The sequence below is a fragment of the Podarcis melisellensis genome (genome assembly GCF_964234715.1).
Source record: "Podarcis melisellensis genome assembly, chromosome: Z".
Lineage (NCBI taxonomy): Eukaryota > Metazoa > Chordata > Lepidosauria > Squamata > Lacertidae > Podarcis > Podarcis melisellensis.
The window spans coordinates 13164527-13191859 of record NC_138547.1 but is presented as its reverse complement, the minus strand read 5'-3'; the positions used below and the strand labels follow the sequence as shown (position 1 = coordinate 13191859).

General features: G+C 48.0%; 2 protein-coding genes across 9 annotated transcripts in view; one reads left to right on the top strand and one right to left on the bottom strand.

The window, feature by feature from the left end:
• The window catches only part of LOC309361416 (FK506-binding protein 15-like), a 31474-nt gene extending 7793 nt beyond the window's left edge, over positions 1-23681 (top strand). Inside the window, exons 2-27 of one of the 8 annotated variants that reach the window (XM_081896352.1) lie at positions 262-371; positions 737-875; positions 1654-1723; positions 3027-3101; positions 4124-4222; positions 4482-4631; positions 5451-5519; positions 6276-6419; positions 6568-6710; positions 7331-7379; positions 8938-9057; positions 9622-9703; positions 10353-10438; positions 11241-11331; positions 12216-12343; positions 13558-13665; positions 14744-14838; positions 15226-15328; positions 16530-16562; positions 17393-17564; positions 18107-18243; positions 18852-18920; positions 19695-19802; positions 20923-21506; positions 22232-22328; positions 23167-23681. In XM_081896352.1, the coding sequence (XP_081752478.1) occupies positions 262-371; positions 737-875; positions 1654-1723; positions 3027-3101; positions 4124-4222; positions 4482-4631; positions 5451-5519; positions 6276-6419; positions 6568-6710; positions 7331-7379; positions 8938-9057; positions 9622-9703; positions 10353-10438; positions 11241-11331; positions 12216-12343; positions 13558-13665; positions 14744-14838; positions 15226-15328; positions 16530-16562; positions 17393-17564; positions 18107-18243; positions 18852-18920; positions 19695-19802; positions 20923-21506; positions 22232-22328; positions 23167-23247 (3142 nt within the window). In that variant the 3' untranslated portion in view covers positions 23248-23681. Of the gene's footprint in view, positions 1-261; positions 372-736; positions 876-1653; positions 1724-3026; positions 3102-4123; positions 4223-4481; positions 4632-5450; positions 5520-6275; positions 6420-6567; positions 6711-7330; positions 7380-8937; positions 9058-9621; positions 9704-10352; positions 10439-11240; positions 11332-12215; positions 12344-13557; positions 13666-14743; positions 14839-15225; positions 15329-16529; positions 16563-17392; positions 17565-18106; positions 18244-18851; positions 18921-19694; positions 19803-20922; positions 21507-22231; positions 22396-22738; positions 22867-23166 lie in introns of those variants that run through there. The other 7 variants (XM_081896354.1, XM_081896351.1, XM_081896353.1 and 4 more) reach the window with 7 other exon arrangements.
• Positions 1-27328, bottom strand: part of SLC31A1 (solute carrier family 31 member 1) — a 58901-nt gene extending 31573 nt beyond the window's left edge. The window contains exon 1 of the mRNA XM_081896634.1: positions 27266-27328. Coding sequence (XP_081752760.1) covers positions 27266-27300 — 35 coding nt within the window. The 5' untranslated portion in view covers positions 27301-27328. The remainder of the gene's footprint in view (positions 1-27265) is intronic.
• Positions 27329-27333: the final 5 nt, after the last annotated feature.

Sequence of the window (27333 nt, the reverse complement as noted above, 5' to 3'; positions counted from 1 at the left end):
TTGTGCTGTACATTTGTACTGTTTTATTGTTGTTAGCCGCCCTGAGCCCGGCTTCGGCTGGGGAGGGCGGGATATAAATAAAATTATTTATTATTATTATTATTATTATTATTATTATTATTTGGGGAAGGCTGCAACAAAATCGCCAACTTGCAGTGAAACATGAGCATCTTTGTGCTTGCAGATACATGTTCGTTGCTGTTCCCACCCGCTTGCCTCTCTCTGTGAATGAAGTGAATGGTTACTTTTCTCTCTGCCCAGGACCAGGCTGGCCTCTCTCTTTGGACAGGATCAGACAGCTACAGAATCTGGAAATGTGCTCTTCCAATACATGCCACCCAAGCAGCCTAAAAAAGGTCAACCAGCTACCGGTAAGTAAACTGTTTACAATGCCTAGGAACATAAGACGAGCCCTTGTGGACCAGGCCAGTGGCCCATCTATTCCAACCTTTGGCTCTGAAGCCCCACAGAATCAACTGGGTTGGTCTGTGGCAACTCCCGAGTAGTGCTGGGGAGAGACCCCTGAACTGGGGCTCCAGAAAGGTGACGGTCTTCTGGATTCACCACACTGAGGTAGATGGACCCAGTGGTTTGATGCCATACAAAGCAACTTCCTGTTTTTCATTAATCTGAGCAACTGGCTTGGTCCCAAGACAAGGGAGCTAACTTGGCCTGATGTTTGCAAGCAATGCTCTGTTTGCGACAGAGCACTTAACCTTCTCATGTGCTGCTCCAGCTGCAGGTCTGTCTACCCAGAAGCATCCTCCTGCAGCTGCTGCTGCTGCACCCACTGCTGTGCCCGCTGCTGCTGCTCCTGCGCCCACTGCAGCAGTGCATTCAGTCTTCTTTGCTACAGCTGTTCATGCATATTTGTTGTGAGTACTACAGTAGAGGGGATGAGCTGCAGTGTGTTCTTGCTACCCAGGTCCTGTGTTCACATATTTTGCAATCATCTCTCCATCTTGCTTGGCTTCTTCGGAAAGAGGTGGAACTGAACAACAGTGGGGGGTGGTCAATTGGGGCAAATGGGGCACTGCCAACTCAACCTCAGCCTGCCCTCACCTTCCTGTTTTGTTTTTTTTACTTCCAACGAATCAGGCTGTGGATATCATTGACTCTGGCTCTATGTGCTGTTGATTTCCTTGCCTTATGCCACACCAGTGAAAGCAGGTCCACCCTCTCATTCTGCCCCCAGTTGGTTCCCACCTGCCTGCCTTCTGATGTCCAACCGATCCAGATGGCAGGACTTCCTGTCAGCTTCCTCTCCCCCCTCAGTCTCCATGCTGCCATGGTGGAACACAGCAGGGAGGAGGATGGGGACAGCCCTAGACTTAGCTGGCCCTTCTTGTTGTTGGCTCTGGTGCCACCTAGAGTTGGGCTCCCTGCATTCACCCCAATGAGGCACCAGCCAACACTGAACTGAACTGAGGGTAGAGACCTCCTGGGATGGGGAGCTTGTGGGCTGATAAAATGTTGATGGGGTGCTACCGCCCGCCCCCCACATCACCCCTCACTGTTGGCCAGATGGCCTGGGCTGATGGGAGTCAAACAACCCCTGGGAAGTCTTTGTAAAGAGCTGCTAAATATAACCCATGGGGTTGGCATGGTGGCAACAATTGTGGGAAGCTAAGAGGTGTTCTCTTCTCACTCCAGTACCAATGGGAAATATGTGAAACATGGCAAGTATGGAGCAGCTGTAGTGGGCAGCAATGCAACCAAGGAGGTAAGAGGAGGAGGTGTGGTGTCTTGAAGTAGCCTGGCCTTCTGTCAACCTGCTGTCCTCCAGATGTTTGGGACTACAGCTGCTGTTGGTCCTAAACATCTGGAGGATACCGGGTTGATGCAGGTTGGGCTGAGGAAATGCTTCCCTTTCTCTGAATGCTGGTTTCTGATGATGTCTTACTCTGGAAAAAGCAAAGGTGCTGTTTTGGCTCCTGTCTCTTTCTGCCCAATCAGCTCACAAGGGTTATAGCTCCCATTTTTCTTATTCTGACCTCACTTCTCTACAAAAAGTATTCTCAGCAGGGAAGGGGCTGTCACTCAATAACACAGCATCCACTTTGCAGACAGAAGCTCCCAAATCCAATCGCTAGCTCCTCTGGGTAGGGCTGGGGACACTGCTGCCGGTCAGAGTAGGCAGTCCTGAGCTAGAGAGACCAGTGGTTTGATTCAGTCCAAGGCAGCTCCCTGTGCTCTTATTTAACTAGAACCATGTGGACTAGCTTCTTGACAAAAGAAGGGCCGAGGGGGTATTGCATGCGGAGTGGATAGAGGGAAGTAAGACAGTAACTTTGTCGTGGCTTGAAAAATCAATAAACGTTCCCAACACACTCTAAAAAGGAAGGGGGTTTCAGCAGCTTATGTTGGAAAAGGGATTCAGTTTTTCCAGCCTCTGTCCTTTTCAGCCCAGTCAGCTAGCTCTTCAGTGGTTTGTTCTGCCCCACTTTGCTGTGAAAGGATTCACAGGTGTTTTACAATCAACAGATAAAATATGTCAGGAAACATGTGCGTTTATTCCAGGAAGACTCTGATATGATTGCCTTGTCCCACTCTCCTGTTGCAGGTGAGGGTGGTGGGGACAGGATAAAACACTGGGCTGTCATTCTCGTTTAGCTAATTGGGCAGAAAAGGACAGACCTCACCCCTGGGTTTCTCCAGGTGTAGGGATCCTTTGGTCCTCCAGATGTCGCTGAACGACAGCTCCCATCACCCCTCTCCACTGGCCATGCTGGCAAGAGCCAATGGGTGTTGAAGCTCAGCACCAAAGGCTCCCCACGCCTGCTCCATTGTAACGAAGGCACTCGACATGTAACTAAGCCAGGCACCTGCAACCAAAGCCATTCCTACGATGAAGACCTCTGATGTATTTATATGTTAATGTGTCATTTGGCTGTTGGGGTGCTGTGGAAATGCTACCTGGTATAAGAAGAGCTCCAGGTGTTTTTGAAAACAGCCAGCCCCGTAGTTTTTGATTCCTCACTTTTGCTTCTGTTTTCTTCTGTCCTTCTATCTCTTGTGGAATCCAGTACAGAGTACTTCTTTACATCAGCAAGCAGCAGCAGATTGCGACCGCCAGGATTGATGCCTGGTTTGTATTCACGGTAAGCTTTGGTGTTAAGACCTGCAAGGACCATGACATAGGCTGAGGTTACACAATGCAACGCATCTTGCTGAAGCTAAGGAGGTGTGGAGCTGGTTGGCTCCTGGACAGCAGACCTTCTAGGAACCCTGTGGGGGCTGCCTTGAGATCTCTCATGTAGGAATAGAAATCACTCGGTGATTTCTATAAGCCAGGTATTGTGCATCCAGAAGGTCAGCAAAAATAATTGATGCAAAAAAATCCTGGAAACCTAATGGTCTGCCTTTTTGCTTATTTTTTGCATTTCTATGCCTCCTTTTTCTCAAGGTGGCATGTGTGGTTCTCTTTTTGCCTCATTTAATCCCCACAAACACCCTGTGGGGGGAGGTGAGGCTGAGAAGCAGTGACTGGCCCAAGGTCACACCCAGCGATCTTCATGTTTCAACGGTCAGTCCCTCTTCGTCCCTGTGGTGAGGGGAGTAGGGGCGTCTCCCAACAACATTTCAGCACTCTTTGCAAACTGCAATTCCCAGCATTCTTTGGTGGCATGATATTGCTTGAAATGCACATTGCATATGAGGTCTCGGCTGTGGTCAATTAATTTCAGTGGGTCTGCTTTGAGTAGGGCTAATGCTTGTTGCAACCCATTAGATTTGAGTAGTGTTAGATCCAAGGGGCCCCTCTATGGTTAAAATGCTTACCTAGAGGTAACAAAGTAAAGTAGATGACATTCTGCCCTCTGTCCTACTGTAGCTAACATCCCTTGGGGTAGCCCTCCACCCCGAAATCCTATAGCATTTTCCCATTTCTAAACATGACACACTTAATATGTGTTGATGTTTGTGTGTGTGTGTGCTCAGTGGACTCACTGAAATTAATGCACCAAAGTTCATCATGTCCATCAATTTTCATGGGTCTGCTCTGAGTAGGGCTAACATTGGGACACAACCCAAAGTCTTTAGCAAGACCCATCAGGAAGAAGGTTGTTTTGAGCAGAGGCTGTCTGCTGCTCAGAATTCCACTTTCTCCTTTCTCTTTCTGCAGGTGCAGCCCAACAACTACTGCACATTTTATGATGATCAGAGGCAGAATTGGTCCATCATGTTTGAATCAGAAGTGGCAGCTGTGGACTTCAGCAAACAGGTGCCAGAGGCGTGCATTGCCTTGTGGGGTGGGGGGGTTGCTGTCCTGCAGACACTGAACTCTCTTGCATCAGTCGCCAGATGCTTTCTCTGCCAACTACTAAGAAGTATCCAGGGAGGGCAAGGAATGGTGGTGTAGTCAGTTGGGGCCTTTTCAGGCCCCTGGGGTCTTCAGCCAGTGCTGCGTTGGGCCAGATTGCATAGGTGTGGATGACAATGCAGGCTAATAACACAAAGGGCTTGGTTCTTCTTCTTCACAGCTGTGCATTGCCAAGTATAACAGCATCCGTTCTCCTGACTCAGTGCTGTGCCAGGATCTTGTTCTCGGAGACGGCCAAGGTGTGGAGACTGGAGATGCCCTGGAGATCACTTTTACAGGCTGGCTGTTCCAGAACGGTAGTCTTGGGCAGGTGAGACCTGGCAGAGGGGCTGGCTGATACTGTTTTTATACTGCGTATGGGGCACTTCTGTCACATCCTCCAGGCGCTGGGGATGATGGGAGTTGAAGTCTCTAGCAGCACTGCATGGCCACAGCTTTCCCACTCCTGGTTTATAGATTGCATACAGCCCTTTTCTCCCACAACCCCACCCTTTTGCCTTTCAATAACATTGCAAGGAAATGAAACAGGAGAGGGACTTGGTGAGGCTCACCCGGCTTGCTTCACAGCTCAATGTGCATTTGACCCCAACCCCAATGACCTCTAGCTAGTGCTTTTCCATGGGGCTTGCATTGATTGCTCTCCAGAGGTGGGGCCTTGCCCAGCCTTGCCACCCTTTCTCAACTGGGGATGCCAGGGAGGGAACCCACGACCTTCTTCCTGGGAAGCACATGCTGTTAGGCCCTGAGCTGCACCAGTCTCCAAGGTGTAGATCCTATTTCTCAACCTCATTTTACCCAATCTGCAACATGGGAGGCACCGCTAGGTAGGGGATTCAACATAGAAAGCTGCCTTGCACTGCATCAGGCCACTGGTCTAGGTTGGCATCGCCCACATTGACTGGCAGTAGCTCTCCAGGCTTTCAAGCAAAAGCCTTTCCCTGACCTTACTTGGAGATGCCAGGATTGAACCTGGAACCGTCTGCCTGCAAAACAGGTGCTGTGCCCGAGTTGTGCCCCGTCCTTCGATACTCATTGCTGTTGGCTTAGCAACTGGAGTAGCAGAACGTGAACCTATTACCTTCCGCATTAAAAGTAATTTCACCCCATCGACCTTCCACTTTTGGAACAGGTTTTTGACTCGAATGTAAATAAAGAGAAGCTGCTCCGGCTGAAGCTAGGCTCTGGCAAAGTCATCAAGGTAAGATGGCGCTATCTTCCCACCGCAGTGCAAGGTTTTTTGAGCTCAAACCCTGACCAAATGGCTTCCTCAAGAACAGCAAGCAGGTAGCTGTCCCAGCTTGTCTACGCTTGCCAGGATCTGCTGGAGTGGGAGGCCCAAACAGGGTCCCTTGATCCCTGCAAAATTCCTGATCCTGCCCTACTGGTCAGTCAGTCTTGCCCTTTCCTTACAGGAGGGGTGGGGAACCTCAGGCTCAGCAGGGACCCTCGCCAAACCTGCTCTGTGGCCTGGACCAAAACAGTCCTGGACCTCCAGTGTTGCCTCTTGCTGTCCTGCATGAGAGACAGAGGGGGGAATGTGAGTGGGTGTCTAAAGTAGCCTATTGTACAAAGGTAAAAATTACATTTGTTGCCCCTCCCACTTTCCCCTCTAGCCCCGCCCACTCCTGGCATGCTCGTCCCCACCAAGAAGCTTGCCCCGGAGGGAATGGTTTTCATCCCTGCTTTAAACTACAGTACTTTCCTCAAGACTGCAAGAGAACTGTCAGTATTCCTGTGCCCTGCTCTCGACCAGCCTTTACCAACCTGACAAACATACACACAGATCCTGTGGACTCCAACTCCCATCAGTCCCAGCCAGCGCCTGCTGATTGGAGTTGGAGTCCAAGGTATCTGGACGACGTCAGGTTGGCGAAGGCTGTGTGGTTCTGGCCCTTAGCGAAGGCGGTCACCCAAATCTGTTTTCTGCTTGGTTCTCCATTTCTGGAACTTGAAGGGCTGGGAAGATGGGATGATTGGCATGAAGAGAGGAGGCAGGCGGTTCCTCCTTGTCCCGCCAGCATTGGCTTACGGGTCTTCGGGAGAAGCTGAGCGCATTCCTCCAGACTCAACCCTGGCCTTTGAGGTGGAAGTCAAACGGGTGAGTATGTCTTCCTCCCAACATGTTAGCAACCAAGAGAACCTCAGAAGGTTGTTGGGTGGTCAGTCTACTGCCTGGATAAAGTTCTACAAATGGAGGCAGTGGTTGCCTTGACCAGACTCCATGATGCCTCTTTTTTGCTCCCTAGGTGAGGTTTGCAAGGGGCGCTGACTCCGCCGGACAGAACCTGGGCCCCAGGGACTCCCTCACACCTTCACCAGCACCACAATCAGAAAGCCCCGCTACAGATCCAGCATGGCTGACTCCTCCTACTCCAGCTCCAAAGCCAGGGTGAGAGATAAATTGAGGGTGCCCTTAGCTTTTAAGCCTTCCATTCTCCCAGGTGTCACATCCTAACTCTGCAGTAAACAGGTTGCCACCTCTGTGTTTGAGGCTTTCGGCCTTCACCTCAGCTGCATAGCTCAGGCCCCATCTGCACTGTACCACCTTGGGTGGATGAAGTCCGGTATACAAATTCAATAAATCACAATAAATCATATATTCCAAATAGCGCCATGCCATTTTCAACAGCCGTGGCTTCCTCTAAAGAATCTTGAGGGCCACCTTGTCTCATAGACAACCTGGCAGGGGCCACATTCCAGGGCTGGGCTGGGCTGGGGCTCCAGTGGACAGAGCAACAGATGCTGCTCCTGCCTTCTGTGCAGCCAGAAAATACACCATGTGGGGCTTCTTTCTGCACACACCTCTCCCTGTCCAGGGAAGCAAGGTGCACTGTCACAGTTCAGGGACACATTCCAGCCAGGCTAAAGCTCCCTTGGGGAGGTCATGAGGTGGGTTTGGGGAGGGGCTTGGCCGAGGCAGAGTCCCAAAGGCCAGTTGAGTATCCTACCCCTTAACAGACTCTTCCTACTATGCTCAGGTTTGTTAACTCCCTTCCTTCCATACTGCAGGGAGCCAGCTGTGCGTGCCAAATCAAGCTCTATTAGCGAACAACTAGCGGTAAGTCCCCATTGGAGCCAAATCTGCGTATTGATTGTATAGTTCCTGTTGAATGTGACCAAAGCTATGAGAAGTAACTTGGTCCTCTCACAGAGCAAGGATCCTTACTGGTGAGCATTTTTTGAGAAACTCAGGTTACATTTCCCTGTTGATCCTGTGATATATTTTTTTAAATAAAAGCTCCCACGTAATAAAGATACAGTATTTTTTCGTCTATAAGACGCCCCCTATTTTTATGGACTTAGATTTAAGAAAATGTGGGAAGATGTATCTGTGTATAATATCCTCCCTAATTTTTGACATTATTTTTAAGAGAAAAAACCTAGTCTTATACACGGAAAAATACGGCGTGTCACAGGAAAAGCATATCATCTGTGACTACAAGTAATTAATATTTGATATTGTGCTTGCATAGACTTCTGAGGGGTTTCTAAGCAAGTTTTTAATAATAATAATAATAATAATAATAATAATAATAATAATAATAATAATGCAGTTTTAAGGTTCTTACATTAATAGTTTTAGAGTGAAAATGTAGCAAGCAAATGGTGCGTTCATGAGGACCCCCCCACACATTGGAAGGTTCTATAAATGTAAAACCACCCCACCCTATGGGTGTTCATGTTTACAACATCTTAGTTGATTATCTGTGTATTTCATTCCCGTTTCCTATCGGAGGGCATGCTGGCTGGGGGCTGATGGGAGTTGTAGTCCATTACACCTATAGGGCCCCAGGTTGGTGAAGGTTGCTGTGCCCTTTCCTATAATAATTTTTATGAAGTTTTCTATTTTACATTTCAAAATAAACATTTTACAAACTGTAAAATATCCAGTCATTTCCCTTCTTTTCCTTCCATGGTTCTTTTTATATATTATACATTCTGGCATATTTTAATATACCATTCAAATAAGTTTTCCACTTTTACACCCATCAAAAATTATATACTCTGTTGAATTTATCTCAGTTCTGCCATCATTTTCAGCTGGTTGATATGCCCTCAACTAAGGCCTAAGTACTGAGCATCTTACATGCATTGTCAGGTACACAAAGGAAGCCATAGTGGGGGGGGGGAGAGAAGGACAAACCAGCTGCTTTCTCTTAGGGGATCTGGTCCCCTTGGCTTAATCCTGCCCAGGGGTTGTGACAGGCCTCACCACCATTTTGAAATCCCACTGTTAGGCTTTGAAAGGGTATGAGAGGTTGTTTTACTGGATGCATCCCATGATATGGGAAGAGCAATCTCTCTCTTTTTTTTAAGAAACCATGAAGATATCTAATGCAGGAAGATTGGAAATCTAAATGCAATATAAGCTGTTGTATGAGCTTGTAAACCACTTTTATTTTCCTTAGCTGGGCAATGAGGTCACTTTGGCTTGGGGAGTTGTAGCCGACAACATCTAGATGGAAGGTCCCCTCAATCACCCTCCCTGTTTTATAGCCTGATGTCATATTCTGACAAACAATAACTATGTTTCTGAAAAGCCTGGATGGCCAATTATAACACCAGTTTCTCTTCCCTTCTCTTCTCGCCCCCCCCCCCCCCACTTCCCCGGACAGAATCCTGATGTAACAAAAGTGAAACTGATTTCCCGTATGGCGAAGATGGGTCAACCTATGCTACCTGTCCCCTCCAGCACATTTGCACCCCAGCAAGACTCAGCTGACAAGGAGGTAGAGGTGTGTTAGCTTCAATTCTCAGGTTTTTTTCAGTGGGGTTTGTGTGTGTTAGCTGTTGCTGAAATTCAGGTAGGTTGGCAGGATGACTGTGGACAAACATAGCAAGCTGCCTTATACCGAGTGAGACTGCTCATCCACCTAGCTCCCTACTGTCTGCACTGACAGGCAGTGAAGGAGGGGAGGACCCTTTTTTTAGCTAATTACAAACCTACCTGGTTCTCCAGGGTTTCAGACAGGGGGCATTCCCTGCCTACCGGGTATCAAACCTGGGGCCCTTTGCATGAAACTGAAGGTCTTGCCCTCCCTAGATCTAGTAGTCACCCCAAACTGGTTTTGGGTCTGAATCTTAATTTGAGGGAAAGCCTTGTAAGGATCATCAATCATTTTATTTGTATGTCGCCTTTCCCAAGTTAAAACAATGCTCAAAGCGGCTTACAACGTATTAAAAAAACCCCCATAGCTACAAATGTTCTGGCATGCCTCTCTCTCGTTAATGTGGGATTTGAAGCCTCCAGGGTCCCTTTCCACTTCCCAGGAGGGTTAATTGTGCATTGTCTTCTTCAGGAGCCGCACGCTATTCAAGAATTTTCAACCTTCTGTCCGAACGACTACCGTCCAATGGCCCCTCCTCAGTGGGCAATGCAAGGTAAAAAGTGTGTTCCCTTCTTGTGCCTTGGTGATGGTCACCAACTAGGGTGGCTTCAAAAGAGGGTTAGGCAAGTTCATGGAGGAGAGGGCTGTCAGTGGCCACCGGCACTGTGGCTGTGCCCTCCCTCCACGGCTGAAGGAAAGAATGTTTCTGAATGCCAGTGGCTGGAAACCGCAGGAGGGGAGGGGGCTCTTGTGCTCAGGTGCTGTTTGCAGGCTTCCCATGGGGGGCACCTGGTTGGCCACTGTGAGAAGAGGGTGCCAGACTAGATGGGTCACTGGCCAGATCTGGCAGGGTTCTTCTTGAGTGCAGTGGCTCTACTCAGTAGAATTTAGTTGGACGCAACCCAGAAGCCAGCATGATGATTGTGCATGGAAAGCGGAGGAAATCTGGATGTGTGGGAATGTGGGAGCAGTGTCCTTCATTTGCTGTAGATCAGCTTCAGCAGAGTCTGCATCTGTCACTGGTATTGTGTTTAGATGCTTGAATTGATCTGTTTGTGTGCTTACTCCTCTGGGTTCCTTTGGGTGGAAATAGAGACAAACATTTTGATGATGATGATGATGATGATGATGATGATGATGATGATGATGATGGACTGCTTGTATTGAGATAGGCAACGCTGATGCCTCTGCTTTCTTCCTAGCTCCTCATCCAGCTGTCTCGGGGCTCCAGGCGCCTGCTGCCCCCCAGTCACACCCACCCCTTCCAAGAACCCCTCAAAACTGTCAGGTAAGGAGTCCTTTGTAGGCAAGGAAAGGTTCTTTCATAGGTTGCCAGGTGAGCCACAACATCATGCTCTGTTCCCTGGTTTGCTCAAGACAGGGGCATGTGACTAGCAGGCTAGACTAAGTCTCCTCATCCTTTTCTGTCAGTGTCAGGTCTTCATTTGCAAAATAGGGAGGGTGCAGCATAACCATGAAGGTAATAGCCCTTCGGTGCAAATCCCAAAAGCGCTAGATTAAGAACTGGCAGTATTAATAGCCTTGGGTTGGAGGGAAGCAGTTTGTTACCTCGGCAGAAGTAGTTTCCACCAAATCCAGCGGGGATCTTCTATATATTGGGTGATCTTTAGAAGAATGTAAGAACCACCTCTGCTGGATGAGGCCAATGGCCTATCTCACCCAGCATCCTGTTCAGATGGGGGCACCTGTTCTCAGTGGCTACCTGGATGCCCCAGTGCAAAGTGCACAATCAGTGCCTGCGTGCAAGAGTTCTTTCCCCTCCCCCAGTTTCCAGCAACTGGCATTCAGAAGCATTCCTTCTTCCAGCCATTAGCTGTTGAGGCCAGTAGCCATCAATAGGCGCCTCCCCCATGGATTTGCCCAATCCTCTTTTAAAGCTGTCCAAATGGTTGTCCATCATTGCCTTTTGCAGGAGAGGATCCCTTGCAGTCCTTGGCCTTTGGGTCATCTAGCCCTTGAGAGCAGGCTTAAGCAATCCTGCTGTTTTAATGGGAGACCTTTTTGCCGTCTGTTTGGTCAGTGTGACAAGTCACCTGACTCTCCTTTCCCTCCCCCACCTGTGTTCTCAGCCTTATGCAGGGATGCCATATGCTTACCCACAAGTGAGTGCCGCAGTTTCCCAGCTCCAGCCTGTTGGGTTGTGCCCAGCTCCTTTCCAAGGTATGTTCAAACTCTGCACTAGGTAGCTTTGGGAGCTGCTTCCAAACATTAACTTTTTTAAAAAAGCAAAACCCTTTATTAACATTGTTGACAACCCAAAAGTCTGGTAGCAGGCTTGCCATATATGAAGAAAGCAAACAGAAAATAATAAGAGAAAGAAGTGGTGCATTTCCAGCATTTTCTTCTTACAGTGGCCAACCAGATGCCTGTGGGAAACCCACAAGCAGGATCTGAGCACCTTTCCCTTCCTGTGCTTTTCAGCAGCTGGTATTCAGAAGCATTTATTGCCCCCAATTGTGAAGTCGGAGCATGGACATCATGGCTGGTTGCCATCAATAGCCTTCTCCTCCTCCGTGAATTTGTCCAATCCTCTTTTAAAGCCATCCAAGTTGGTGGCCATCACTGCCTCCCGAAGTCTGCACTGTTTTGCCTTATTCCAGCCGTTTAAAAGCTGGGAATAGGCAGCTAAGTTGCCTTAAAGTCCCCCACCCCAGAAGATTCACAGCTAATTGTTAAGATGCTCAAGGCCGACTGTGTTCTTTTCTCCCTGCCCTTTCTTATTGGTGTGACCCCTCTCTTCCCGCCCTGTCCACTTCTACAGTGGTACCTCGGGTTGAGTACTTAATTCATTCCGGAGGTCCGTTCTTATCCTGAAAATGTTCTTAACCTGAAACACCACTTTAGCTAATGGGGCCTCCCGCTGCAGCCACGCTGCTGCTGCGCAATTTCTGTTCTCATCCTGAAGCAAAGTTCTTAACCTGAGGTACTATTTCTGGGTTAGCGGAGTCTGTAACCTGAAGCGTATGTAACCCAAGGTACCACTGTATTTGCTTCTGCTGGCAGTCTCATTTTGAAACAAGAATAACAAACACAACCTTGCAAAGTTTTCTTTTCTGTCACAGCAGCTGGAGACCTTGGTTCATTCCTGCTGACAGAGACCCGGCAGCAGAACACAGAGATCCGCCTGGCCGTTGGGAAGGTGGCTGACAAAATGGACCAGCTGTCAGTCAAGGTAATACTTTCAGGGTAAAGGTAAAGGGGCCCCTGACCATTAGGTCCAGTCGTGACTGACTCTGGGGTTGCAGCGCTCATCTCGCTTTATTGGCTGAGGGAGCTTCTGGGTCATGTGGCCAGCATGACTAAGCCGCTTCTGGTGAACCAGAGCAGTGCACAGAAACGCTGTTTACCTTCCCGCCGGAATGGTTCCTATTTATCTACTTGCACTTTGACATGCTTTCGAACTGCTAAGTTGGCAGGAGCAGTCACTGAGCAACGGGAGCTCACCCCGTCGTGGGGATTCGAACCGCCGACCTTCTGATCGGCAAGCCCTAGGCTCTGTGGTTTTAAGCCCACCCGTTGGTTTTGTATTGTTGATTATTTTATTTCATAAAAAAACTCAAAGCACTTTACAAAAAGAATAAAACAATAGAATAATTAGTAAAAACAATTTAAATATTCAAAAAATTAAAACCAGCGATAAACCAAAAACCTATCAGCATTCTAGAGATCTAAAGAAGCATGTGCCAAAAAGGGTACAGGCAGTTCCCCATTTACACGGGGTTTGCGTTCTGAGGCACTGTGCATGTCAGCCTGCCCCGCACCCCTGCAGGGCCAAAAATGGGGCGCCCACAGATGGGGAGTTGCCTGTACAGTGAAGGTGCCTGCCCAATATTGATTGTTGTTCAACTGTTTTAAGGCTTTTAAACAACTTTGGGGTTTTATGTTCATTAAAAAAATACATATATCAGGCAGTATAAACATTGTCTGAAATAATACATCAATCTACTTTCAGGTTTTGCTTCTGTTTCATACTGTTTGGAGAACTGTATCTAGCTGCTTTTATAGTAGGCTTATGAATTGTCTTTTTAATCTCTGATGGGGGGGAGGTTTGGGACTAGGGAAGTTGCTTCAGCTAGGTGGTGGAGCACCTCTTTGCATGCAGAAGATTCCATGTTAGCTCCCTGACGTCTCCAGGTAGGACTGGGCGACTCCCCAGTCTGAAAACCCAGGGAGATGCTGCCCGCCAGTGTTGACAGCACTGAGCTAGATGGACCCAGTGGTCTGATACCGAGCCAGGTTCCTGCGCTCCCAGCAGTTTCTCTCCTTGGCAAACAAGTGAGCAGCTCAAAGAGCCCAGGCCTGATCTGGCTTCTTCTTTCCCATGTGCTGATGCTTCAAGCTGCACCTCCTTTTTGTTTTTCCTTTCTCTCCCCACATCCCTTGCAGCTGGAGGAACTGCGGAAGCAAAACTCTGGCCCCAGTTTGCTGCCAGGCGTCTCTTCTGTTACCATGGAAACCTCTATGATCATGAATAACATCCAGCGTATCCTGCAGGTAAAGAGCCTTTCTACTTGAGAGCACGAAGACTTTTACCTTGCTTTTACCTTCAGGTGAAGGGTCACATCTAAGCGGCAGAGCATGTGATTTGCACGCAACCGGTCCTGGGTACAGTCCCCAATGGTGTCTCCTGGCAGGGCTGAGAGAGACCCCGTGCCTGAAACCCTGGAGGAGACGCTGCCAGTCAGTGGGGAGCCTTGGGCACAGATGCTGCCCTGTCATTCCCTGTTCCTGCTGTGCACCTTCCTTGAGTTCTTTTGGCCAGCTGGAAGTGTCTTTGTTGCTGGCCTGGATGTGGAGCAATTGGTGTAGAGACTTCTTGTCTCCTGTATTATAGCCACATCTGTTGCTCCACCCACTTTTGTCCCTAGCCCTGCCCACACCTGGACTGTTGATCCAGAGGCAAGGCAGCCTTTGGACTGGCAGAGGTTCTTTGCCCCTGTTGTAGGCTGCACTGAGCTGGATACACGCAATAATCTGGCTTGAGCTAAGAGAGCTTCCTCTGTTCCAGTTCCTCTAAGGCTGCACTAGCTATTGGGCTTTTAGTATTGCAGCTCCAGACATCCAGTTTCCAGCCCAAATCAGACCAGGGCTAAGTGTGACGCTGTTCAGATGCCTCTTGAAAGCATGCTTGCTTTGGAGGGCTTTCCGTCCTGAGATGTCACTTATGAAAATCAAGTTTTATACCTGCTGAAATGGTGTTGTTTTTTAAAGTTGAGTTGAATAGATGGGCTTATTGTATCAGAGTTTGTGAAACTGATTTTATTCATTCTCAGAGCTTGGATTTCTGTATTGTATTTTGCTTTTACCATGTATCTTGCTTCCATGGCTTCATGCAGTACAGCTGTCTCGCAATTTACTTACTAAATAAAGTTTACCTAAGAGGCTTGCTAAAGGGGAGCAGCTCCAAACTGCCCATGTTCTGTCCATGACCATGGCGGAAGACCACAACGATTTCTCTCCTCAAATCTGGGTCCCCAAGAGAGGTTGGGGAAGAGATTGTGGCTGGAGATTGTGAGAGTTGTAGAGGCCAGGACTAGCTCTGACACATTCTGTTTTGCTCTTTGTACCACAGGAAAATGAGAGGTTGAAACAGGAGATCGTTGAGAAGAGCAGCCGCATTGAGGAGCAGAACAAGAAGATTGGTGAACTGATTGACCGCAACCAACGGTGAGGGAGACTCTTGCTCACTTTTAATGCTCTATGAGAAACAGCTGGTATTTGTGGCTGAAGCCTAAAGCTCAGGTGGCCTGGCTCAATCCCCAGGCACCTCAAGGCTGCTGTCAGTCAAAGTGGACAGTACTGGGCTGGATGGACAAATAGAGGAATACAGGAATATAGCCAGTGTGGGGTAGCAGTTAAGAGGGTCGGTCAGAGTAAGATCTGGGAGACCAGAGTTCCAATCTGATATAAAGGTAAAAACTCTCCTAGGGTGGCTTTTGAAAAGTGAGCTCTACATATGATACTGCCTTGATTTATTTATTTTTTTACATGAGAGGGTGAAAAGTATCAAATCATGCAAACATTCACGTGTGTAAAAAAACAAATCTCCCCCAGCTATGTGGAGCAAAGCAACCTATTATCTGAGCAGAGCAACAGCTCACTGCAGAGGACCATGGAGCACACCCAGGCAAGGGTCCTACATGCTGAACAGGAGAAGGTAAGCCCTGGCAGTGTGACAGCCACAACAGGAAGGCCAAGTGACTGAGGCTGTGGGGAGGGCAAGTGTTACCCTAGGATCCCATCCTTGAGTTCACAATCGCTAGTGCAGGTCACTATTCCCCTTTGCTTGCAGGCCAGAAATAAGTTACGTTTCTGAGCAGCAGCAATAACAAAATACAGTGCTACCTTGGGTTACATACACTTCAAGTTACACGCGCTTCAGGTTACAGACTCCGCTAACCCAGAAATATTACCTCGGGTTAAGAACACAGGATGAGAACACAAATCGTGCAGTAGCGGCACGGCAGCAGCAGCAGGAGGCCCCATTAGCTAAAGTGCTTCTTCAGGTTAAGAACAGTTTTAGGTTAAGAGCAGACCTCACGAACGAATTAAGTACTTAACCCGAGGTACCACTGTAGAAGAAACGACTCTCTAGGTATACATGCATGTACACGTAAAAGATTCATAAGCTTCAGGTAATCCTTTGAAAAGCACCTCAGGTTGAATATGAGAGAACAACAGAATGTCCCTTTAAAATTTAACACAGTGACTAAAAAAAATTGCACCACATTGGTCTACAGTAAGAGCTCACTGGCTGCATTCACATGCCATGCTAAACTGTGGGTTGGCATGACGTGAGCAAGCACAGTGATCGTCCCCCTCACTTCCTCCTATGCAGCCAAGAAGAAGGGTGTGAGAGTTTCCACTTCTAGGTAACTGCTGCTTCCTCTGTTGTCTGGACTGAGAACAGCCATTAATGTTAAGTAGAATTAGTTTCTGAAGTTAGCTTATAGAAACAAACATTTGAAGTTGGTGTGTTTGATATTAACCATAGTTGATGTTAGCTGCAGCTCGTTGTCCCAGGCAACACAGCAAACCATGGCTGGGCATAAGTGTCAGGGTTCCTGGCCGCATGAGAGGAGGAGATGTAAGGGGAGAGCATGCAAGTCCAGGTTTGCTGTGGCCTGTTCTTGCTTGGGTATCAGCGTGCAAACCCTGCCATTAAGGGATCTTCCATGCATCTTACTCTGAGGCCGCTGGGATTTTCAGTGCTATAATCAGCCCTTGGACCACAGAATAAGCAGAGTGCTCTTAACCCAGAATTCCATTGCCTCTTTTGATAAACCTTCCTCCCCTCTTGCTGTTCTTGCTTCTGGTGGTGTTAACTCTCCTCTCCTTGTCCCCGCTTTTCTCTCTAGCACATGCCGCCACTGGATCAGGGGTGGGACCAGGTGAGGCATTGTCCTTGGGTGTCCTGATTACCTGAGCACTTCCTTACTCCCTTCATACTTTCCCGGTCACCATTTCATACTTCTAGCAGGCGAAAACCCCACGCCTTCTGCAGGTGTCTCTCGTTGCGAAGCCTCTCTGTGCTTTGGCATCCCAGCTTCAGTGACAATGGGTTTTCCTAAATCAGGGGTGGGGGGACTCGAGGCCCCTGGACCAAAGGCCACCTTCCAGGCCTATGTGTCTGGCCCTCAAAACTCCTTCCAAGCCACGCACCCTCACCAGTCCTACATTGCACCCTCCTTGAGTGCTTTTGCCTGGCTGGATCAGGCCCAAAGCCCGTCTTATTCTCATAACCAGATGTCCCAAAAGGGAATTCTACAAGCAGGATCTGCGCTCACCCCACTTGCAATTCCCAGGAACAGCATGCTGCCTCCAACGGTGGAGGGAGACCTTCTGGCTGCTGGCTGTGGATAGCTTTTCCTGCTCCATTGCTAAAGCCATCCAACTTGGTGGCCTTCATTCCATCTTGTGGGAGAGAGCTCTGCTGTGTGAAGATGTCTTTTCTTTTGTCTGAATTTTCTGGGGAAATCTTTTCTGCTCTCCATTTTATGCACCTTTGTCGTGCATGCTTTCTCCTGAACTAACTAAAAAGCCCAAGGCTTCTGCCTCCCCCTGCTCCTCATAGCCTTGTTCTTCAGGGTGTTTCCTGGGAGACTCATTCTTAGCATTTGGGAGCCTCCAAAAGCACAGCTCTTGCATCCTCCCAGGAAACGTCTTGTGGGCTCTCCTTCCCCATATGTTCTCCTGTCTCTTCTGCTCCTTTGCGTTGCAGGTCAGGGTCACCAAGGAGCTAGCGGAAGCCACGGCGCAGATCACCCAGCTCCAGCTGGAGCTGGCTCGTCATCAGAAGCAGGAGATAGATCTCCACTCCCAACTGAATGAAGCCCTGACAGAGTCGGAGAGGCAGAAAACCCAGGTCAACCAACTGCAGGCACAGCTGGCGGGTAAGGGAAGCTGAGAGGAGGCACTGAAATAGTGAAGAGCACTATCCAAGCACATGCAGGGTAGTTTTATCATCCTAGGAAATTCTTTAGCTTGCAGATAGGGAGCCTGTGGCCCTCGAAGTATTACTGGCCTTCACCTCTCATGAGCCCCAGCAAGCGTAGCCAGGGATGATGGGCGTTGGAGTCCAGCAACCTCTGGAGGTCCTGCTCCTTAGGGCCTCCTGCAGTGTAGCTGTTAAAGACTGAGAAGTGTGGTTTGTTCCAGCTGCCAATAGTTGTGTTGAAGTAGAGAGCCCTGCTTAAGTGGCCATTTCCAGCATAGTTTAACAGCCTGGGAATTGTGGCTGGGGGTGGTGGCAGACCGGGGGTCCCACCACCTGTCAGCACCCTTAAGAGAATGTTCTCAGTTCCCAGAATGTCTTGTGGGAAGCTGTGAGTGTTTGACGCATATAGTGCAGATGGCGCTGTACTTAGGCTTAGCTACAGCAGTGGATGGAAACAAGGACATGCACTGTAACCGGCTCTGTGCCCCATATCCACAGAACTTCAGAAATCGTCTGACGACATGAAAAGCAGATACCAGGAGGAGAAGCTGAGTGGGAAGAAGTTGGATGAGAAGGTGACAGTCCTGGAAGAGGAGCTGGCTGATCTCCGCGTTAAGAAGGAGAATCTGGAGAAGGTAGTGCCCAGGGGTGGCAAAAGTCATCACCCGAGGCCAGAAGTGGCTCCCTGGAAAACTCTCTCTGACCCTTAGGATTCTCCCAGTGCCACACCCCTCCCCCTCTTCCCCAGCTTTGCACCCTTGACTGTTCTTTGCCTCCCTGGAAGATATAATAATAATAATAATAATGATGATAATGATGAAATAATCTATATCCCGCCCATCTGGCTGGGCTTCTTCTTTCATTCTTAAATGGAGGATTGAAAGGGACAAGTGGGGAAATTAACGTATGTTGCTCCACCTACTTTTACTCTTGGCAGGCGGCCCCCAAGAAGTCAGTCAGTGGAGTCTAGTCTGTTAGGCAAACAGGGCACTGCTCTCACCCATCCACCACTGGCTTGCCTTCTTCCTTACAGCCAATCAGGATGTGGCTCTGCCTGTCATTGGGCTCCTTGCCTTCTGCCCCACCCACCTCAATGGGCAGGAGCCACCTGTCCTTGGAACACCTCTGCTCACTTTGCTGGGTTCTCATGTCTGCCATAGGCCTCTCTGCTTACTGTTTATTACAGGGGCTCCTGAACTGTGGTCTGCGGACCACCACTTAGTCAATGCTGGTTTTCTTCTAGCTTTCCCTGCTTAAAACCACAAGAAGCTCAGAGAACGAGAAGGAACAGCCAGAGCCTGTGAAAGGCAAGGTCAGTGGGGCTCTCTTAAAACGTCTTGATGGAGGGTTTGTGGTTCTAACGTGTCCCACAGGCTTGTTACACATCTGTGCTGTGAGCCAGTGTGATGCTGTTTAGTAATGCAGAGACTGAACTGCATTACTGTATATAGAGCTTAGCATTAGCTGAAAAAGCAACTCATAAATTACATGTTGTCAAAGGCTGGAGGACCCTGAAAAATTCAATGCAGGCAGCTGGGTGGGAGTCTACCTTGTATACAATCTGTAGAGAGAGAGACTGGACTCCTGTCCATAGTACAGTGTGAAATGTGGCTTGCCTAATTGGTCCCAAACTTTTGGAAGGGCACCAGGTTGGCAGAGGCAACAGCAGTTAACAACAATTTAAAACAGTTTAGGGTCTCACAAATAAGGTATCTCCTAAAAATACACACAGATGTGTTCCTCTCTCTGTAACAATCCCTGAAGTGCTCTTGAAATAAGAAGTGTTAAGGAAAGCGGCGGGGGGCAAGCAGTAGAGGGAAATCTTACTCACATTCAGCAAAAGCAATGGCAATCCACACTTCCGTAACTTCAATCAGGAGTTGTTACCTGTTAGTCTGAACAGCACTATGCAATGCCATCCATCTCTTGGCACGTGGATGCTATCCAGATAATGTATGTTCGTTGTAAAATAAATGAATAAATGAAATCATCACCACATTTGGCTGTCCTGAAACTCTTGAAAGCCCACTGTCCTTGCTGGTGTTGCTTCCCTGCCTTCTGACTCTTTGGCATCATTCTGCCCCAGGTGAAGAAGATCATGAACGAGGTCTTCCAGTCCCTGCGGGGTCAGTTCAACTTAGAGGAGTCCTATACCGGCCAGGAGGTCCTGGGTATCGTCCTGAACACCATCAAGGTAGAGCCCAGGGCAGATGGATCCTGACACCTGAATAAGATGCAGATTCAGTGAACTGGTCTATCATTTCTCTTCCTTTTTGTATGGTTCCAAATGTCATGAGTTTGGGTGCCAGAGTTTTGGGTGCAAGACGCCCATAACTACTGGGTTTGTAAGTGTTATAATTTAATCACTGCTTGGAGAGTGAAACTGAAAGTCAGGCGCTTAACAGCTGGACTCAGCTTCCTGTGTTGAGGAGATCGCTTGAGAGGTGGGCCATTAGAGAACTAATAATGAAGATGATGATGATGATTTTGTTTATACCCAGCCACTCTGGGTGGCTTTCAACACATATATAAAACATAGTCAAACATTAAACATCTTTTAAAAATGGAACACTTCACCAATTTGCAGAGGCCATGCTAACCTCTTTATCAATCCAATTTTAGTATACAGTATGTGCTGCAGACAGAAAGATGGGCCATCAGCAAGACAGACACTCTACCAGCCAGCAGATGGGTGAAGCCCCACCCAGAGCTTTGAGATAGTGAGTTTGAAGAGAGTGCCAAAGTTTTGGTTAGGAGGAAGTTTTAGGATTTCAGTTGGCTATGGTGAGATCAAAAGAAAAAAGGCTTTCAGTCTGTTAAATGCAGCAAGCTGGAGAGACAGGATCAGAGCACAATGCAGACTGACAGTTTGAATTAGAGGTTGCAGCAATGGGGAAAACGGGACTCTCTTGGAGTGTATGCTGGGGGCCCCCTCCATTACAGGCTCAGGTGTAAATAAACTATATATCATTATGACACCACAGTCTACACTGTGCCTCATTTCCAAAGGAAACACAGACTAAGTGCCTAGACCCCTGGAATCTTGCACCGGTCAGAGATTGGGGTGGCATTTAGCCCCATATTACTAATCATGGGAGCGGCAAAGAGAGTGAAGCCCAGCTCTCTAGAAATAACAGGTTGTATCTAAGGTACTACAAAGTGAAAGTCACTTAGCTGTGCCTGTATGGCTGAGTAGGGATTCAAACCCTGGTCTCCTGAGTCCTGGCTAGAGACCAACCATTACACAGTACTTGCATCAGGGGCTGCAGTCTTTTTTGTGGCAAATAATCCCCCCTCCCCTCTACTTGTTCCAGACAACAACTCTGCAGCTGCTGGAGAGTCAGGAGGAGCAAAGGGGGAGCAGCAGCACCGAGGAGGAAGGACCTGCGGAAAGGAAGCAGCCAAGTGCCGCACCCCTTTATGGGGATCCCCACAGCAACTCTCTCCGAGAACCAGCACCAGTGGCATCCCCTGCTCCTTTGGCTAATCTCAAAGAAAGCTCAAGCAGTCCGCCATTCACCGCTCTTGAAGGAGCCCAAGACAGACTGCTTTTTGCTCATTCTTCGGAAGCACCGGTTGAACAAACTCGTGCAGCCTCTGCTCAAACTGCAAGGCCGCCTCTCAGGCTCTCCGCCTGTATTGAGAAGGAGAGGCCAAGCACTCAGGGTGAAATGGACACAAAAGACACCGCCATTCTGGCACCTCCAAATCCAGCGGCGGATGAGACGGCACCTGCAATGGAGGGGCCCACAAGGGATCCAGAGGGCAAGGAGGAGAGTGGGGCAAGTCAGCACACCACTGGCCCCACCTCTCAAGCTGCTCTAGCCGACAAGAAGCAGGAGTTGGCTGGAGCCTCACAGCCAAGACCAGCGTCCAGCCCCATGGAAGCGGATTCCAGGTCTGTGCCAGGGCGGGAGGGGGACGGGTACTATACCCATTATGAGTCTCTTGCCTTTCTGTGCCTTCCCCCCACCCCCTAATAGCATGGGGTTTAAGGCACATGAGCCTGGCTCCCCCTTGTTGGGTGATAACACCGAGGCCTGTTGCCTCCCCCCAACTGCAGCGTCGCCTGGGATTCATTCCTCGGGTCTCCCGTCACACTGATGTGGCCCATATCCAGGGACATGAGCACACAGTGAGCAGAGTTCAAAACAGAAGCTCAGCCTTGAGGAGTAACATCTAAGCCTAATTTATTGCAAATTAAATCAAACGTAACAGAACAAAGAAAACATGGCTCCTCTCTCTGTCTTTCTTCTTCGGAGAGAGAGCGGCAAAAAAAAAAGCTATACAGAGCGGAAACAGCATATCTCAAGTTCTTCTCACAAGACTCCCACAATCAGTGCTGGAATGTAAACAGACATGTGACATGTAACAATCCCACACACATCTGCAGTACGGGAGGAATGGAATTCTCAACACCCCTCTGCTCCATTCATTGACATCAGACATTCATTGACATCCCCCACTCCCTCATTTAACCCCCACATCAACCCTGTAAGGTAGGCACTACCCAATGAGCTTCAGGACTGAATAGAGATTTGAACTCTGGTCTCCCAGGGTTCTGGTCCGTTAACCACCTCATCACTCCAGCTCTCCTTTTCCTTCTGTCTTTTTCTCTTGCAGTCTTCTTGAGGACAAGGGTGGTTTCTTCAAAGTTGCCACTCCCAAGCCATCTGCATTGGGAACTCCGTTGGCAGAAGACGATGACGAGGAAGAGGTGGTAAGAGCTTTGAGGGGGTGCAGTGGTGTATGGTGCCATTTGGGATGGTTTAAGGTGGAAGGTAAAGGTAAAGGGACCCCTGACCATTAGGTCCAGTCGTGGCCGACTCTGGGTTGCGGCGCTCATCTCACTTTATTGGCCGAGGGAGCCGGCGTACAGCTTCCGGATCATGTGGCCGGCATGACTAAGCCACTTCTGGCAAACCAGAGCAGCGCACGTAAACGCCGTTTACCTTGCCGCCAGAGCAGTACCTATTTATCTACTTGCATTTTGACATGCTTTCAAACTGCTAGGTTGGCAGGAGCAGGGACCGAGCAACGGGAGCTCACCCCATGGTGGGGATTCGAACCGCCAACCTTCTGATTGGCAAGCCCTAGGCTCTGTGGTTTAACCCATAGTGCCACCCATAGAGGCCCTCAATAAGTGTTTGATAAACTAAAGTGGTGGTGTTTTGTTACCAGGGCACCACCAATCTTTCCTGTGGCTGTTAGGGGCGCTGTATTGTTACGGTTTTGTGGCATGTTCATATTTATGTTTCAAGCATGCTTTCAGTCCAGTCAGTCCAATCACTTTATTAGGGTCAATGGCCACTATTCAAAACTAACAATAGCTGGAGCCATATCCACTGACAGGCAGCAGAGCCAACTACTTCCAGTTTTGTCCTCTTCCTCCCTGCTGAGTCCCACAAGGGGCAACCCTGCGACTTACTAGGAGAAAGCTAGAGCCCACATCCTTGGCTTCCTTCTCCCGCTTGTCTTGCTGATGGTCCTGCTCAGCTGGCCACCTGCTCTGCCAAGCAGCAGTGACCTAACCCTGCCTTTCTTTCTCTCGGTTTCAGAGCCTTAAGGGTCGGCCTCCCCCCACCCCACTCTTTGATGATGATGACGACGATGACGATGACCTGTACCTGCTGGGATGAGCGGCCTGGCAAATGCCATGGCAATACTTTCTTTTCTCAAGAGCTTCAGTGATTGCTGATCTGGGGCTGAGATGGATGGAGCTGGGGTTTTTCCTGTGGGCCTCCCCAGATTGCTCATCTGGGCTTTGGTGGCCTTAACTTGTGGTTTTTGAGACTGCTGGCGGGAAGAGGGGTGTCTCTCTCTCGGTAGCAAATGTCAATTGGGGACTTTGTCTAGCTTCAAAGTCCTCACTGTTTAATTCACCACTGCCGAACACACCTGTACCCTACATGCTTTTGACCCAGCTGCTGCTGGGAGTAGCGGTGGGTATCACCTTGAACAGCTCCTCTCTGTGGAAACCAAACTTAACCTATTGCCATAGCTCACCTCCAGTTCTGAACCTTGGCAAAACCAGATCTTGAAGAAAATAATAATAAAGTGCAATTAAAATAAATTAACCCTGTTGTCTCAGCTCTTTCAGTTTAGCAAGGCAAGAAGGGGAGGGGTATTTGTGTGATTATATATGCCAAAAACCGACTCACCATTTATAGGGCACCTTAGGTGCTTCACGTACATACACCTGATATGGTAAGAATTAACCCCAGTCCTGTGAGGGAGGCCAGTATTAGTAATCTCTTCGTATTTCAGGTTGGGAGGCTGAAACTGAGAGTGGCTTGCCCAAAGGTTGAATGATATGCAGAAGGTGATACCTTGGTCCTCATCTCTGATACAAAACTACAAAGTATATACAAAAGTATCAAATGTGGTGACAGTAATAATAATGCAGCAAAACAACACCACCACAAACTGGCTTATAAGTATAAAAGCAAATTTACTAGAATAATAAGTAGAATAGAGCTAGACTTGTAACCGTTCAAGCAACAAACATACTAAGGTGCCATGTGCGAAACAAAGCCTGGAGATACTGTAAACATGGAGTGTATAAATGTACAACTGTATCTTAACAAGTTGCATGTGCAATAAACATTATACAAACTGGATAAATGAACTGTTCAACAAGTAGCATAAGTCCAATCACAGAATGGCAACCCTGTGCCGCCACAATGGCAAGGGTAGCACACTGGAGAACATGAAAAGGTTTTTCAAAGCTGTTCTTCAAAGATTGAACTGGATGAGATGTTCTTCAATAGGTCTTGAGTTGGAAACACAAAGCAGTTTGCATGGTTCAATCACAGGAAGGCAAATCAAAGCCACCACCCTGGTGAGAATAACGCGAATGGGCAAAAGGAGACCTGTTCTCCGGATATATTACAGGTTTCGCTACACGCTTCATCAGTCCGAAAAGGCAGTCATAGAAAACGGTTTGCTCAGGATAAAGAAAGTATTCACAGGCACAGCATGTTGTGAAATGCCTCACTCTTCCGCAGTTCCAGTTTACTGTGATTGGGCATGCTCCACTGATGCAGAGCACTTTCCCTCGACCCACCACTGAGCGCACCACGCCGGAAGTCTCATATATATAAAAACATAAAACATTACTTTTTAAAAAAAAACTTCCCTATACAGGATTGCCTTCAGATGGCTCAGGGGACAGATAGCTCCATACCCTCCAACCTTTCTCTATTGAAAATAGGGACATCCTAAGGAAAAGTGGGACATTCCAAGATCAAATCATAAACCAACTGTACTATGAATCAGCAGCATTTTGCTGGCTGAAAGAATGGCTGCTTCTTGAGAATACAGACATTTTGGATTTAGAAGGTTTTGATAATGTGTTTGGGTGGCATGCATATTTGTGGTATGGTAAGGTTAAAGCACATAAGGCATTTAAAAACCATATTGTCAGAAAAGCACTGTTTAATGTCTGGATAAAATATAAAGACTTACTTGAAAACAAAACCCCAAGGTGGCTATCAGCTATGGAAGCGAAGGCTTTGAAAAAACTTAACATGGAGGCCAATTGGCCAAAATATTGGGAAGTCTTGGAACAGGAGGGGGACAAACTGAAATTGCAGAGTTATGATAAACTTAAATATAAGGTGCGAGACTGGCTTCATTACTTCCAAATAAGGGAGGCCTATAATTTGGACAAAAAGATTGGCTTCCAGGTGGAAAAGTCAAAACTAGAAACAGAACTGTTAGAACCCAAAGCTAAGACACTATCAAGAATGTATAACTTGCTGTTGAAATGGAATACTGAGGATGAAACGGTAAAATCTGCTATGATAAAATGGGCGCAAGATATTGGACATAACATTTTGTTCGCTGACTAGGAAAAGTTGTGGACCACAGGTATGAAATTTACGGCATCTAATGCCCTAAGAGAGAATATTATGAAAATGATGTACAGGTGGTACATGACTCCAGTCAAGCTTGCAAAAATCTACCATTTGCCCGATAATAAATGCTGGAAATGTAAAGAAACTGAAGGTACATTCTTTCGCCTTTGGTGGACGTGCCCAAGGATTAAGGCTTTCTGGGAGATCTATAATGAAATGAAAAAGGTATTTAAATACATTTTCCTGAAGAAACCAGAGGCCTTTCTCCTGGGCATAGTTGGCCAATTGGTGCCAAAGAAGGATAGAACTTTCTTTATGTACGCTACAGCAGCAGCAAGAATACCATGCCGGAAGTCTCATATATAAAAACAAAACATTACTTTTTAAAAAAACTTCCCTATACAGGATTGCCTTCAGATGGCTCAGGGGAAGGATAACTCCATACCCTCCAACCTTTCTCCATTGAAAATAGGGACATCCTAAGGAAAAGTGGGACACTCCAAGATCAAATCATAAACCAGGATGGCATCTTTAAATCAGGAACATCCCTGGTAAATATGGACACTTGGAGTGTCTGCAACCAGTGCCATTTTTCTAGAAAGATATGTGCCAGAACTCACCATGAACACTTCCCTCATCGTCTTAGAATGGCAATGGTACCCAGAGCTAGTGCTGTGCACTCTGGGGCAAGGCTAGCTGCCCGTGAGGGTGGGGCTAGCCACCTGCAGGGACAAGGTGTCTGGGGGGGGCGAGCGTCCCAGGGAGGCATGGCGAGTGTCCCAGGGAAGCGGTGGAGTGATGTTCCCCCACAGGGATGCCCGCACCCAGGGCAGCCCGCACCCACATACCCCTTCCTCTGCCAGTGATAGCGCCCACCTGAGATGTGCCAGAACTACTGTAAGTTCCAGCAAGTTCCAGCCGAAAAAAACCCTGCTTCCAACATTATAATTATCGTACCAAAGAGCTTCATAGCTTCTCTCTCTCTCTTTCACACACCCCACCTGTCACACACTCCAAACTTACATAACAGCAAAGGCTATTCACCAGAGTTGCCAGTTCTGACCCTTCCATTTCAGGTGTAACAGGGAGTCCTTGGAGCACCCCATAAGCACCTAACCTTGATTCCCGTAGTTTCAGGTTGAGCGTCACAAGCAAGAGACTTTAGCCAGGTGATAGAAACATTCCTGGAACTTTCTTGAAATGTAGGCTTCAGCTGCAAACATTACTGGAGCAGTGTGTGGGAATGAAAGGCACACACCACTTGTTCAGTGCAATAATTAACCTCAAGAGATGATCCCAGAGTTGGATTATTTTCTATGACATTTCATGGGTGTTTAGAGTAAAATGCATCAAAAAACCTCTTAAATCCCGCATTATTGGCTACACCAGCTCAGTTTCCTCTTCAGCTATTTGTCCGATCTAACCAACATCTGTTAGGATTTGAATGAGTACAAAGAATTTGAATCTGCTGTTTCTGCTAACAGTGATATCATCCCCACAAAAACGGACTGGCAAGCAAAAATGATAGAAGATCTACAACTTGCCAGAACAACAGGGAGAATAGGAGGAAATTCAATAGCAAAAGTTAATCAAGATCGGATAACATTTAAGGAGGAAGATCTTAAAATTTCGTGGCGACGTTAATCTCCTGACAGACCTGGAATGAATCTTGGAATATGGAGAATGTACATAGTAAGAGTTCATGGATATAACGCGAGAACGCTAAATAAGAAGAAAGAAATGTGTCTTGCCAGACAAAGTGTAAATAGCACAATGAGAAGAATCGGAAGTTAGCCACCTGCGCCTTCCTCGCCTTCTCCTCCTTCCCTCCATCTCCTCAGACGCGTCCCTTCTTCGCCCGGCGAG